At 34.5% G+C, this 15,015-nt stretch overlaps 4 protein-coding genes across 4 annotated transcripts; 2 read left to right on the top strand and 2 right to left on the bottom strand.

Moving 5' to 3' along the window:
- Positions 1–1,197: 1,197 nt before the first annotated feature.
- On the top strand, positions 1,198–3,471 carry MONOS_18332 (putative ADP-ribosylarginine hydrolase). The gene is made up of 8 exons (XM_067871343.1): positions 1,198–1,363; positions 1,411–1,617; positions 1,678–1,711; positions 1,798–1,814; positions 1,893–2,095; positions 2,163–2,304; positions 2,551–2,726; positions 2,944–3,471. Exons 1-8 carry the CDS (start codon positions 1,226–1,228, stop codon positions 3,101–3,103), a joined length of 1,077 nt encoding a protein of 358 aa, XP_067719062.1. The 5' UTR covers positions 1,198–1,225; the 3' UTR covers positions 3,104–3,471.
- An 82-nt stretch (positions 3,472–3,553) lies between these two features.
- Positions 3,554–5,474, bottom strand: MONOS_8043 (uncharacterized protein). Its single transcript, XM_067878419.1, has 4 exons — positions 5,407–5,474; positions 5,246–5,272; positions 4,692–5,185; positions 3,554–4,641 (listed from the first exon to the last, which is right to left on the bottom strand). The coding sequence occupies exons 3-4, from the start codon at positions 5,115–5,117 to the stop codon at positions 3,868–3,870; spliced, it is 1,200 nt and encodes a 399-aa protein (XP_067719061.1). The 5' UTR covers positions 5,118–5,185; positions 5,246–5,272; positions 5,407–5,474; the 3' UTR covers positions 3,554–3,867.
- A 760-nt stretch (positions 5,475–6,234) lies between these two features.
- Positions 6,235–6,722, bottom strand: MONOS_8044c1 (uncharacterized protein; the record flags this gene model as incomplete). The annotated part of the gene is made up of 2 exons (XM_067878420.1): positions 6,235–6,542; positions 6,686–6,722. 2 exons carry the CDS (start codon positions 6,720–6,722, stop codon positions 6,235–6,237), a joined length of 345 nt encoding a protein of 114 aa, XP_067719060.1.
- A 1,215-nt stretch (positions 6,723–7,937) lies between these two features.
- MONOS_18331 (putative 5'-3' exoribonuclease 4) lies at positions 7,938–13,472 on the top strand (the record flags this gene model as incomplete). The annotated part of the gene is made up of 7 exons (XM_067871342.1): positions 7,938–7,960; positions 8,010–8,074; positions 8,521–9,552; positions 9,654–10,163; positions 10,536–11,549; positions 12,043–12,225; positions 12,448–13,472. 7 exons carry the CDS (start codon positions 7,938–7,940, stop codon positions 13,470–13,472), a joined length of 3,852 nt encoding a protein of 1,283 aa, XP_067719059.1.
- Between the last annotated feature and the right edge of the window lie 1,543 nt (positions 13,473–15,015).

Below are 15,015 nucleotides of genomic sequence, written 5' to 3'. Positions count from 1 at the left end.
ATTTATAAGCAATTACTTCTTCAAGCTGTTTGTTATTTAAAAATCTATCGATTAAAAATTTCCAAGCTGCATAATAGGCTAGTTGAGTGAGGTTGTGATGATGCTGATGATATATGATAATTTCTGGTATGTCAGTTTGGTATAATATTCTTTCAACAATCTAAAAATCAAATAAATCACTCAACAAATATTAAAAACAGCTATGAAATATTCAAACTTTATTTTGGTTTATGTTACTCAAAGCCAGCAAACACATTTCTACTTCTTTTGTGTATCCTCATCTTCATTTTTGTTCAAAGCAGCCTTCATCAAGTAACGCATACAAATAAAAGATGCATCTCTGGTAAGCTGAAATAGCAATCATGAAGAAAAAGAAAGCATTGGCAAAGATCAATAAGAAGCTTTTCGTTCTTTTCTTCTTTTCTTTTATCCTCTTCTATCATAAGGCTTACAAGCCTTTTTCTTAATAAGGAAAATTCAAAACTTTCATTAAATGCAATTTTCAACATTTTCAAATATCCTATTTGTTTTAATAGAAGAAACATATTCTCCAATGATAATTTCGTTTCTTTAATCAATTTTTCAACTTCATCGAACATTTTCTTCGTGATTACAGAATTCAGTTCGCTTTCACTCATTTCATTTATCAATTTATTAATTTCAATTATTTTCTGTTTTTGCTCATTGCCACTGTAGTGTTCAAGTTGATGGAACAAATCTAATATTTGTGTAATCAAAACAACGCTTTCGATTTTTGAAAACATATGCCTAATGCAAGCCTTCAAAACATTTTGTCAATTGCATCCTATTCGATTAAATGCCTAATTTCTCACGCAATGAAATATCGATCATGGTTTATCCATAAGAAATAAATTATTTTCTTGTGAAAAAATGATTCATGTTAATAGTTCCAAAATATTTCATTTGACCTCTTTCAACAAAAATTATTAAAAGATAATACAACATTTATTTCTGGCTATTCAAAAAACTGAAATCACAATTTTTCTTTTTTTTCCAATTTTTTTCCTCAATAATCAGATAAGTGACAATTTTCAAATTTTCTGAATAATAAATTCTCAAATGCAGTTATTCTATGAAATATAAAATGAGGATTTTATTTCAATTCCACTTCTTCAAAAAATATGAAAAAAATACAAAAATCAATTTTTGTTATGGTAAACTTAAAAACAAAAAACTTTAGGGACATATATTCAGAAAGACTTTGATGTCAGTTGAACAATATATTGGATGTCTTCTGCTTGGTGGAGCTGGAGATGCTTTGGGATATCATTTGGGAGAGTGGGAGTTTAATACGCAGGATAACATTTTGAAAGGAATTGAGGAGCTTGGAGGAATTGATAAGGTTTGGATTATTAATTGCTTAAAACTTCGTGATGTTTTTATTTTCAGATTAAACTGGAAGGAACTCCTTGGATTGTTTCGGGCATGATTTGCATTTTTTCTGCAATTTTGTATTCTGTTTTTGTTTCTCATCATTTTATAGATGATACAGTTCTTCATATAGCAACTGCAGAAGGAATGCTTGCACCGGCTACGACAATGAAACAACTGATAATTAATGTATTTCAAGCTTATTGCTTTGGAATGAAAAAAATGGTACAAAATATAAATATTTTGAATGAAATAAATCATAATTTGGTTTGTTATCACGTTCAGGCAGGGAGGGCTCCAGGAGGAACATGCTGCAGATGTTTGAAAATTATATTACAACAATTTTTCTTTTTAACATGATATTGACCTTTACACACAAATGTGTTTCAATTTTCCTAAAATAAGATCTTTACGGAGATAAGGTTTGAAGTTTCAAATATACTTTAGTGTAATATTTTGAGCAAATTTATTTAAAATAATGAATGATGTGTATTATTCAGGATGTTAATACGTGGAATACTGTTCCATTTAGTGGTTCTGGTGGAGGTTGCGGGGCAGCAATGCGCTCAATGTGCATTGGACTACGATTTCCTTCGCCAGAACTTTTGCCGAATTTAATTATAACAGCGATCGAAACTGGAAGGCTTTCCCATCATCATCCCACAGGCTATCTTGGAGGTGTTGGCGTTGCTGCGTTTACAAGGTCAGGAAATATTGCTTCTTTTCAAATATTTTCAATCATTTGCAATTGACTTTTATTTTCAACTTAGTTACGCACTTCAGAAAATTCCTCTTGTGGCATGGGGCGCAAAGTTTAGGGATGAAGTTATTCCACTTTGCAAGGAACATATCAAAGGAATGGAAGATCGCGAACCAGAGCGCAATTTGGAAGCATTCGCATATTTCGAAGAAGTTTGAAGTTTATTATAATTTGATCTTCTTTTCAAAATGACGTGTGTGATTGTGAAGAATTGGAACAAGTATCTCACTTTGAGAGGAATAGACGAGAAGGACAACACAAAGAGCCGGTCTTTCCAACATCGTATGGATTGGAAGGAAAGAATATATTTTTCAAGGTAATTCTTCATTAGCAATATTGATCACATATTTTTATTGAAAACTATTTTTTTTTTTAATTTTTCTTTTGTTATCTTAAAGTCTGTATCCTTCAATGGAAGAGGCGGAGCAAGTGGACACGATATTCTTATTATAGCGTATGATTGCTTGCTTCACACAATGCACGAGCCTCCAGAGAAGATGTGGAATGAACTCCTTATGCACTCAGCTGTCCATTCTGGAGATAGCGACTCAACAGCTGGTGTTGCATGCTCATTGTATGTTGAGATATATATTTCAGGCTATTGCATTTTTTTTTGTTGGAACAATGAAAACAATTTTTATTTTGAATTTATGTAATCAATTTTGAGTTTTGCATTTTCATCATCTCTTTTCTTTCATTTTTTCTTTTTCTATTTTTTTTCCTTTATGTCTGTGAAATGTCAATGAAAACACTTTTGTATTTATTCAAATTGCATTATGCCTGCGTTTAAGGTATGGAGCCATGTATGGGATTGATGGTGTTAATCCTCTTCATCTGGACACACTGGAGTTCAGACATGAAATGAGGTTTTTCGCAAAGCAATTGTTTGAAAAGGCCCATAAGTCAGACGATCCACTGAACAAGCCTGTTCCACTCGGCAAACTAGAGTAATGTTAACTTTGGCCAAAAATAATAGAAATTTGTTTATAGTCATGTATTTTCCATGTTCAATCTTATTTCTTTCAAGTTGGCAAAGAAATGTTTTCTTTCTTTCTTTTATCTTTTCTTTTATTTTTTATTTTCATTTTTATTGTTATTGTAGCCAATGAAATTTTGTTCTCTTTTTGGCTTTTGTTTTATTTTTTTATGTATTCTTAAATATATATAACTTTATCTGGTTTTGTCATCGTGATATCAATTGTTTTCTGATTTTGTGAAATTTTTATTTGAAATGTTTGATAATCATATTTATTATTATTTTAGATGTCGAAATATTGAAAATATCAAAACTCAACAGAACAATAAAATTAAAATTAAAATAGACAAGTTTTTGTTTCATGAAACTGTAATCTTTTTGAAGTATTTGGAAGAGAGATTTTCATATTTCATTAAAATAAAAAATGATATGGTAAATGCTACAAATATTCAAAGTGCCTTTGTGGTTGAATGAAATCGAGAATATACATGTGCAAAAAATGAAAATGGAAATTCTTTTATCACAATGAAAGAATGGTTATTCATTCAAAGCATTCATGAAAACATAAATAAATAAATAAAATAAAATAAAATTAAAAATAAAAAGCAAAATAAGAAGCAAAATAAGAAGCAAAATAAGAAGCAAAAGAAAAATGTTCAACAAATTTTGATTGTAAATTGTGAAATGATAGGGTAAAATTATAATTTCAGAGTGAAAATAAATAATGAGCTTCGTTGTCTCAAACATATACAAAATAATCAGAAATATTTGTTGATAATTGACGGTGATATTTTCTGTTGAGAAAATCTATTATTTCATGAAAGCTTGTGATGATGTCTTCATGTCCTTCCTCTTCCATCTTTTCCAATTCCTTTCTTTTTGTGGTCTTTCTTTTCGATTCCTCTTTTTCATCATTCTCCTTCCCTTTCAACTGCCTTGAAACATTCATGAAGCGTAGCAGGTGTACATATGTCATTTTGTCATTCAATGTTGATTGAATAATTTTTTCCAAAAATAGATCAATTGCTTCGCCTTTCAACAAATCATCAACTTTGACAGATTTGCTTCTCATTGCATCTCCAAAGAAATCAGAGCATAAAACACTAATTTCTCTGTAATCGTCTTTCACTGTTCGAAACAAGTTCACAACGCAGCATATTAACCCAACATTTCCTTTGTTCCACGAGTTGCAGGAGTATAAGTATTTATAAATAACATTGAACCATTTAATGAGAAAATGTACTTCTTTTGCATCTTTTCCTCCATCTTTCTCTTCTGTTTTCATCCAATCCGCATTTCTTGTCAATTCTTTCAACTCTCTTGCAGCCTCTTCCACAAAATGCAGCTCATTTATAATTATTTCTTCCAAGCCTTTGTCATTGTCCAATCTGTTAATCAAAAACTTCCAAGCTGATTGATAGGCAAGTCGTGTCAGATTTCTGTGTTCCTGATGGTATTCGATGATTTCTGTAATCTCACTGAAATACAATTCTTTTGTCACTCTCTGATAATTCTAAAGAAAAAATTGATGATGAAAATAAAGCTACAAAAACAATTCCTTACCCATGATAAGTTAATATTACTTAAAGCAAGCAACGCCATTTCCACTTCTTTTTGAGCTTCTTCGCTTTCCTCTTTCTTTAATCCAACTTTCAGAAGACAAGGCACACTGATTGAAAGCGTTTTTGAAGAAATTCCTTCGTTAAGCAAAAGATAGCATTCGCAAAAATCTGCCAGTAGCTTTTCGTTCTTTTCTTCATTTTTCTTATTTTCATCAACAAGCATTTTCTCAAATCTTTTGTTCAATATAGAACGATAAAAATCGAAATTAAATGTACCTTTCAACACATTAAAATATCCCATGTGCTTTAGCAACAAAATAGCATTTTCAACAGACAATTTCTTTTCTTCAATCATATTGTTCATTTTATCGAACAATTTTTTGGTTAAAACAAAGTTAATTTCCTCTTTGTCCATATCTTCCATCATTTCATTAATTTCTTCAATTTTCCATTTCTGCTCTTCCTTATTGCAACATTCTAGTTCAGAAAACAATTCTTTATAAAATTTGAAATGATCACATTAACATGAATTCGTTTGCAACTGCAATTGCACACCAGAGAATTTTTTGTGTTGTTCGCCTCCTGCATTTTCATAAACATTGCATTCAGAAAACAACACCATTAAGCCATAAAAATTGATTTTGAATATATATTTTGTAGAAGAATTAGATGGAAAAAGGAAACCAAACAAGATATAAAAATATATTCATTCACACTGTTTTTTCTTTTATTGACATTTTTATCAAAAGATAATGGAGAAAGCAATGCTTTATAATGTGTCTTTATTTGTAATGGATTCATTGATCGAATTGTTTTCTTTGAAATTGAATATTCAAGCACCGATTGAGATTCCTTGAGTGAACATTATCTTTAGAACTAGAAATATTATTTCCTGTGGAGATAACAAACTATGGTGGTTATGCAATATTTTTGAAATTTTATTTGATAATTTTGGAGATTGGATGGCCAGATGGAATATAACAATTTCATCAATAACACAAAAAGACAAAATGTGTGTTATTTACATTGTTCTATTGATTGTAAAGATATTTCTGTCTGTTGCCTCTCCAAGACTATGAGTTTAGACAATTTTTTTTGGTTAGTTTAATCTCATAGAGCACAACAGCGAGGAATCAAGCCAATTGTTTGCTTTCAAATAGAGTGCATAATAATATGAGGATGTTTTAATGAATAATTTTATTTATGATTTTTAATTCAATATGCAATTTTTTGAAATAAAATGAAAAGTGGTTTTAGTTGGAATAGAAAACCTCTGGATGCGGAAAACTGGATGAAAATAAAAAGTTCATTTTTTTGAGTGATGATAATGATGAAAAACATTTTCCTAAGAAAAATATGAAGTGGAGATTTTGAACGAAATAAAAGAAGAGAGAGAAAAAGAGGAAAAAAAAGACAAGATGGGATATTCGACTACAAATTAAAGGGAAATAGCTGTTTTGTTGAAGCATATATTAAGAGGAATTGGAAAAAGATGGAGTGACGTTGATGGACATTTCACTGAAATACTTTTTAGAATCTTGATCTCATCCATATAGCGCGTATGCACCACGATTTGTGTAGAACATGTCATCATCTTCCTCTTTGCTACTCTGTCCACAATGATTTTTGCCCGCATATCCAATCGAACCCGTCCCATCGCTTTCCGCTTCCCTCTGATGCTCTTTGTATTCTGCACTGCCTTTATCTTCAGTGCCATCTGAAGATGAAGTAAGCTGTTGTGCTATTTTTCTCATCTTCTCTTTTGCGGTGTTGCGAGGCAGTCTCTGAGACAAAATGTCAGGTAATTCAGCAAGCTCGCCTGGCCAATATTCTCCATCTTCATCAGCATCGTCTGGAGAAGCGAAGCTATCAGATCAAAACCAGGGTGCTCGGCTTTTTCTGTCGATGTTTCTGTTGGAAAAGAAGTTGATGAACTTGCCGATGAATTTAAAGAGGGGCCAAGTAATCTTAAAAGTTCGCTTCCTTCCACCAGACAGTTGCGTATGGTGCCCATAATTCCTCCGCGACGCATTAAGTCAATATGCCTTATAAAAGGAATCAAATTTCCAATAAGTATCGGACGAGGAAGGCTTACAGAAGCTGTTGAAGAAGCGGATGATGAAATACTTCGTTGTTTTTGCCTTTGGAGGAGGACTGCTCTGCATTCTGGAAGTTATTATATGCTCATCAGCTCCGATGTAACCCAGTGTTATGAACCGCCAAATTGAACTTTATCTTTTGAGCTTTTCACCTCTTCAGCATATTGAGTTGATTTCAAAAAGCAGTAAGCAAATCTCAAAATTGATATGTCCGCATCAAAACGTGGGCTATGCTTTCCATTTTCGTAAGAGCATTTTTAACACAAATTGTGTGAAACAACAAATCCAGTGCCACGGGATATCTTGTAATATTCGACGATATCACTGCAAATGTGGAGTAAAATATATAATCATCTCAACTTACTTCATCCAGAAACAAAGAAAATAATTCTTTAGAACTGCCCTTTTGATGTTCATCATTTGACTGATCGCTCGCTTTCAATTCCGCTTCAATTGGATCTTTTTTGTAAAGTCGAGTAAATTTTAGACAAGAGGGACGATCAGAAGTTATGTTAACAATAGATATAAAAGATGCATGTGCAGTTTCTTGGGCGTCAATTCGAAGCTTCCGTATCTCATTTAGTCCAACGACACCAGTATTTGTCTTGTTTTTGGATTTGTGGAAAATCCTGTTAATTATTCTTGATTCATGGTCATTTTATGCACGTCAAATTTTTCAAATGTCTGAACTTTAACATTTTTTAAAATTGTTCAACATCTTCCCTCTTCGGTGAAGATATGAAGTGGGACAGAATATTTTGCTTTATGAATCATGTTCCATTCAATATTTTAAAGTATTTTTCTTATTATTTCATAAATTTCAATGTTTTTTTGCATTGTTGTGGTTGACTTATTGTGATGAAATTGCAGAAAAAGTTTGGAATAAATCTTAGATTTTTTCATAATTGCAAACATTTTACCCCAAGTCATTTATAAAGTTAACTTTAAATATATAAATTTTGATCACGTTTTGAAATCCTGAAAAAAAACAACCTTCTTAACTTCTCGTTATTAAAATGGTTGGCTTATCGATTTTTATATGATAATCTTTGCAGCTCATTCAAAAAATATTACACTTATTGTGATCTTCTTTTTCAAAAAAAGAAATTAAATATTTTTTTCTTTTATTGAACGATTGTGTTTCATAAATGGGAGTACCAAATCTGCTTAAGTGTGATAATGTATTTAGCTTTATTTGAGTTTATTACGCGATATGATAGATGGATGAGTGAACATTATCCATTAATATTTTCACCAGTAGATCCTTTATCTACTCCTGATATCGGTATTTTCCGATTTATTCAAATTTTGGAATTTATTTTTGTATTTTATTTTTTCATTTCACATTTTTCAATTTTTCAATTTTTCAATTTTTCAATTTTCAATTTTTTAATGTTTTAATGTTTTATTTTTTATTTTTTATTGTATTTTTTTTATTTATTTTTGTATTTTTTTTACCTCATTTTTAATTTTAACGTTTTTCACTATTTTTTGAAAGATAACTTATACTTGGATATTAACGAAATTGCTCTTGATATTATTCGGAATGAATTATTATTAAAAAGTAAATGCCCTGAAGAAGAAGCTATGGCAGAAGTATTTCGAACATTCGACAGATTGTTTCTAGCTGCCAGGCCGAAGAAGCTTGTTTATTTCGCCATGGATGGCTTGATTTCAAATTATTTTGAAGAATTATTTTTTTGAAATTTTCATAAATAAATAACAATGTAGGAGTTGCACCAATGACAAAAGTGCGCCCTCAAAGACGAGGGTGGTATTTATCTGCATTTGAAGCTGTAATGGTTGAAGAGACTCACAGTGAAATTGAAAAAGGAAAGCACGATCTTTACAAAGACTGCGTCATGCCAGGAACAAACCTTATGCGCAAACTGAAAAAGTGGGTGAAATACTATGCGCAGATGAGAATGAGTACAGATAAAGCGTGGGAAGGGCTGAAGGTGATTATCTCCGGAAGCGATGTTCCAGGCGAAGGAGAACACAAAATCATATCATTCATCCGCAACAAGAGGCGGGAGAAGGGCTACGACCCGTCCACATCGCACTGCATATTCGGACGAGATGCAGATCTAATAATGCTGGCACTGCTGACACACGAGCGAAACATTGTGATTTTGCGAGAGATTAATGGTTCGTCGAATAACAACCCTCAGCTCGGCTTGAACCACCGCATGAAGCTGCAGTTTCTGCACATCAACATTCTCAGAGAATACTTGGGGATGTGGTTCAAAGAGTTTATGCACGATGACAAAGTTGACAGTGACAACAGCATGAACAGAAGATTCGGTAGAGAAAGAGAGGAAAAAGGAAGAAATGCTTTGGATGAAACAAAAAATGTTGCAAGAACGAATATCAAAACATCAGAAAAAGCTCAAAATGTTCCATCTTCTCAGAAAGAAGTAACACATGCATCTGAATTCTCTTCGTCAACATCATCTTCTTCTTCTACTGCTACCACTTCTTCTTCTTCCAACTCTTCCTCAAAACATCTTTTATCTTTCCACTTTGACTTTGAGCGAGTGCTTGACGATTTCGTGCTCCTCTGCTTTCTCCTCGGAAACGACTTCATTCCCCGTATTGTGTCGCTGGAAGTCTGTAAACGTGCGATTCCAAAGATCCTGACTGCCTACAAAGAGGTTCTTCCGACAATGCACTCATTTCTCACAGAAAGGGGGTGGGTGACAGACTGGGGAGCATTCGAAGCGATCTGCCAGAAGTTGGCGAAGGAGGAGAGCAAAACTGTGAGTGATTTGATGTTTCCGCGAATGAGGGAAATGGGACAAGAAATCCATCATCGCTTCAATTTCCTTCTTCTTCTGATTCTTTATCTTTCCATTCATTAACAGAACCAACTCAGTTTGCTGATCTCACTTGGAGAGAAATGTATTACAAAATGAAGCTCCATTTCCCTTTACCACTGCCAGATCTCAGAGAAGCAGCTGAAATAAAGAGATCTATTGATGATAACGAAACAGCGAATGGAAAAGATAAATCATCATCATCATTTTCTTCTTCTTGTTCTTCTTCATGTGATGCATCAATGGGTATTTTAGAAAAAGATGGAGGAAAGATGAAAGAGAAAAAGAAGGAAAAGAAAAAGAAAAGAGGAAGAGGAAAAAAAGAAATTTCTTCTTCTTCTTCTTCTTCTTCCAACTCCCATCCTCTGTTCAATCTTGTCTCTGATTACATCACCGCTGTGCAATTCGTCTTTTTGTATTACACGCGTGGCTGCCCCTCCTGGAATTATCATTATTCTCCTTTTTATCCTCCTTTGCTGAGCGATCTTGTGTGTCTTTCGCAGTTCACAGAAAAGTTTGAGAGAGGAAGGAAGGAATGCGAGGAGAAAGATAAAATAGGTTTGCTTGTAATAATTATTAAAAGAAAGGAAATAAAAAATAATTTCAAAGAAAGACGATGAAAGGAATAATCGAATGAAGGAATTAGAGAATATCTTATTCCCAACGAGAGTACTTGATGCAATATATTTAATCTTTTCACCCAAATTTTTGCATTCATCTTTGTCTTTGTCTTTTTCACCTCTTCCTCTTCATTCTCTTCTTATCTCCTCAAAAATTCTATTTGAAATGACATTTTGAAAACTATTTTATGATTATTTTTCGAAAAACGAAAAAAATTTTTTTGCTTCCACTACCTTTCGATTTGAATTCATTCTGCTTATCTTTTATCATTTTTCATTTTGTTCCTTGTTTTCCCTGTCATCATTGCAGACTCGCTCTATCCCTTTGAACTTAGTCAACCTCTTCGTCCTTTCGAGCAGCTGCTTTCTGTGCTGCATCCAATCTATTCACATATTCTTCCCCAGCCTCTTCGATCTTTGTTGAATTCTTCTTCTTCTCCGCTTTCAAAATACATTGATTCCACACTATATGTTGACAATGGATTCACGCCCGATAGATTTTTAAAAAGAAATAAGCAAGCGCTGGTGAAGTATACGATGGATGATAAGATATGGAAAGATGAAGAAGAAGAAGAGAATAGAAAGGAAAGATCGTGTGTTGAGAATATGCAACAAGGTAAGAATGGTCTCTCAGCTTCTAAAACAAATGCATCTTCTGCACTATTATCTTCATCGTCCACCTCTTCATTTTCTTCTTCCTCCTCTTCCTCTTCCTCTTTCCTTCCTTTCAAGCCTCTCCCAACAGACGATATCATAGACCGAGAAAAGATTGTTTCACTTCATATAGGATCGATTGCCCTTCTTCCGCTTATTGACCCAGCTATTGTCATCAAAGCTGCAGAAGAGCTTTATCCGAAAGTCAGCAAAGAAGAAATGAAGCGCAATCAAATAAAATGGAACCTGGTTTTAATGGGGCCGAAGCATCCGGAGAGGAAAACAGAAATGGAGAGGATTAGAGAGGAAGCAATGGAGAAGAGGAAAGAGGCGATTGAGAAGTGGAGAAAGGAGGAAGATAAAAGAGTGAAAGAGAAAGGGGGAAAAGAAGAGGAAAAAGAAAATGATGATGAAGAAAGGAAATTAGACATCCGAAACAAATTGAACGAAGAGCTTGTGTCAATTGAGAATGAAGAAGAGGCCAAGATAGAGGCAGCATATCCGTCTCGTTTGCTAGAGCCGCCTCTGTACCCCGATTCGCCTGCTTCTGCAACTCTGACTTTCCCTTCACTCAAGCAATGTCGAGTTGTGGTGTTCAGAGCAGAGCCCCATTCAGATTTGCCGCTTGAGGAGACAGATGAATACGACTTGAAGACATACTCAACTTCAGGTTTGGTTTTATTTTTTTGAAATTTTGATTAACACTTTTGAAAATTATTTTTATTTATTTATTTATTAATATTTTTATTCGAACGCCAATAATAAATATATTCTCTCACTCACTCACTCACTCACTCTCTCTCTCTCTCTCTCTCTCTCTCTCTCTCTCTCTCTCTCTCTCTCTCTCTATCTCTATCTCTATCTCTATCTCTATCTCTATCTATCTATCTATCTCTCTCTCTCTCTCTCTCTTTCTCTCTCTCTCTCTCTCTCTCTCTCTCTCTCTCTCTCTCTCTCTCTCTCTCTCTCTCTCTCTCTCTATCTCTATCTCTATCTCTATCTCTATCTCTATCTATCTATCTATCTATCTATCTCTCTCTCTCTCTCTCTCTCTCTCTCTCTCTCTCTCTCTCTCTCTCTCTCTCTCTCTCTCTCTCTCTCTCTCTCTCTCTCTGAAATATCCCATTGGCGTAACACTTTTTTTTATATCTTCTCATGTTCAGGTTCGATCGAGTCTTGGAGAGAAAATTTCATTCCATTTGAGTCAAAGCTCCTTCCTGGTTCTTATCTTCGTTCTGGCTTTTCGTCGCTTTATGTTCTGCGCAAGCCTTCTATTTCGTTCTTCTTCTCACATTCACTTCCTTTGCCATCTTCAGCAGCCAATCGGATACCGATGACAGTTCCAAGTGTGAGTTGCTTAACGAATTCTCCCTATTTGACAGGACAAAAAGAAGAGAATCCGAAGAAAGAAAAAGCAAATAGAAGTGGAGAAAAAGAAAAAGAAGAAATATTGAGAGAAATTGACTGCTTTAGCAAATCTCTTTTAAATCAGGCTGCCTTTAATCAAAATAAGAAGATGAATTCTTTTTCGAACGACTCGGATTGTACCTCACCGATTATTTGTGTAGGAAACCTTCTTTTCACAAAAATGGATAATGAAAATGTGCAAGAGGAGAGTACAAAGAAGACGAAAGAGCAACATGAAAGCATTGAAAAGAGAGAAAGACTTGAAGAGCAAAAAATCAACAACTTAGGAGAACAGCAAAAGCTGCATCAACAACTTCAAGATGGAAAAGATGTGAACAGAAGAAGAGAGGCGAAGGATGAGAATGACGGCGCGATGAAAATGAATGGAAAAATGTTTGATAAATCAAGCAAGATCGAGGAAAATACAGATATGGATACAGATTCCTCAAAGAAAAGCGATGAAGACGATGAAAAAGAGGAGAAAGAAAAGCTGAAAGAAGAAATGACAAAGATGTTATCTCACTCTTCTTCGTTAACGAAACTTGATCTAAGAACTTTTCTTCCTCGTTCTTTTGCCTCTCTTTCATGTTCCTCACGACTTCAGATGGTCAGTGATGTGCTTCGGTTGCTTGTTGGGTGTGTGTGCTATGTTTCTTATCCCCATTTGATTCCAGCGAGAGTGTACAGAATTGATGCGCCGGGAATTAGTTTTGTCCTCGACCCGATGGCAAGCGAGAGGGAAGAAGAGGAAGAACTGAAAATGAGGAGATTGGAGAGAAAGATGGATGAATTTAAGAGTAAAATGAAAGAAGAAAGACTTTCAGAGCTATCTGGATTTGGTTCTTGTGAAGACATTGATGAACAAACAATGGAAGAATACAAAGAATGGAAAAAAGCAAGGGAAGAGGAAGCAATATTTTGCGAGATAATGAAAGCAATGTGGAAGAATGAAACGCTCAGACATAAACACAACAAAAGTCAAGAAGATGCTGATGATGATGATTTCGATGAAGAGATAGATGATAACGAAGTGAAATTGTTTGATGATTCAAAAGACAGCATGGACAGCAATGAAACACTGAATGAAGTGCAGACAAAAGAAACTTGTAAAGAAGAATCACAGCATTTATGCGTACCCCTTCGCCACATCAAAATACTCAGAGACTTGAAAATTTTTCTGGAATGAGAAATCAAAATTCCCAATCTCATTCTCCATCTGACCACTCGCAATCACAGTGCTGCTTTCCAAAAACCAGAAAGATTCTTCTTCTTCCTCTACTTCTTCTTCTTCTTCTTCTTCCTTCACATCCCCTTCTCTTTCCCCTCGTTCCATAACCCCTTCCTCTCCTTCCTCTCCCTCATCGTCATCTTCTTCTTCTCCTTCTTCTTCTCCTTCTTCCTCTTCTCCTTCTCCTTCGACTTCTTTTCCATATTCCGCCACTGCATCTGCTTCACGAACGCAAGCGCAATTCGAATCCCAAAGTTATGATAACAAAAGCTTCAACAGAGGAACACCTCGTGCCAAACGATCAAAAAGCACTTGTTTGTCTGCTTCCTTCATTAAATCTATTCTTCAGATTCATTACGTTCTTTCTTTGAACTGCCCTTCTCTTTTTGCTCGCTTGATTGCTCGTTCTGTTCCTCTTCAGCCACTTTCTGATGGATGTTTTAGAAGTAGATTCTTGTTCGTTAAAAATAAGTTTGAAAAGCAAGGCATTGATGTGGAAAGACATCGAGTATTTTGTGCTATGTGCACCCTTTGTGCTCAATGAAAAAGGATGGAGAAAGAGGAGAAAGAAGCAATGAAAAGAAAGACAGAGATGAAGAGAGTGGAGGAGGAAGAAAAAGAAATGAACGATGAGCTACAGAAACAAAATAAATACCAAAGTTGGGGAATATATACAAATCCAAATGATACAGTTGAAGAAGATGAAGACTATGATGATGATGATGATGATAATGATTTCAAATATGAAAAAAGAAATTTATGTTAAATTACGCAGAAGCCGAAAAATTGGTACAGAGAAGTCGAGCTGATGGAGAAGAGGTGAGCAAAGCAGATTTGGAGAGAGCACAAAGAAGACTGGAAAAGGGACTGTATGGTTTTTACTCTACAAGATCTGCAACAGACGGAAAGATTGGGATATGTGATGTTTGGAATCCACAAAAGGAAATGGAAAAGAAAAATTTAATAGTGAAAGCATGCTCAACGACATCTATGATTATGATGAAGAAGTGGTTTCTGCTGAATACAACGTGGGTGATGCAATGTGTGTGCCAATACAGTTAATATCAGCAATCCCTTCGTTTGCTGAAACAGTTAATGCGACGTCAGAACAATTAGCTGAATTGAAACAGCAACTTGTAGCCTTTCAATCATTTCCGACTGAAACCCCGTCTTTGTCTCCAAGCGATGTAATATGCGTTTGTGGAAGCAATCTGAGTGTCCTTTCTGTATCAAGACGAGATGATTCAGGAGAGCTTGTTCCTGTTTCTATCTCTTCTATTCCTCATCCACTCGCTCTTCTGACTGCATCTGGATCTGTTTTGAGTGTTTGCAATGCGACAGATAAAGAATTAATGGTTGAAAACAGAGATAATATGAAAGCAAATGCGGATGATAAAAATAAAGATGTGATAATAAAGGTTGAATTTGATGCATTTGAGGAACAAATTTCAGGGAAAAGCAAGCTTATTCAGCAATATTCATTTACTCTTTTGCATTCAGG

This window comes from Monocercomonoides exilis, assembly GCF_001643675.1.
Source record: "Monocercomonoides exilis strain PA203 chromosome Unknown scaffold66-335014, whole genome shotgun sequence".
Taxonomy (NCBI): Eukaryota; Preaxostyla; order Oxymonadida; family Polymastigidae; genus Monocercomonoides; species Monocercomonoides exilis.
This window is presented reverse-complemented; position numbering and strand designations above follow the sequence as displayed.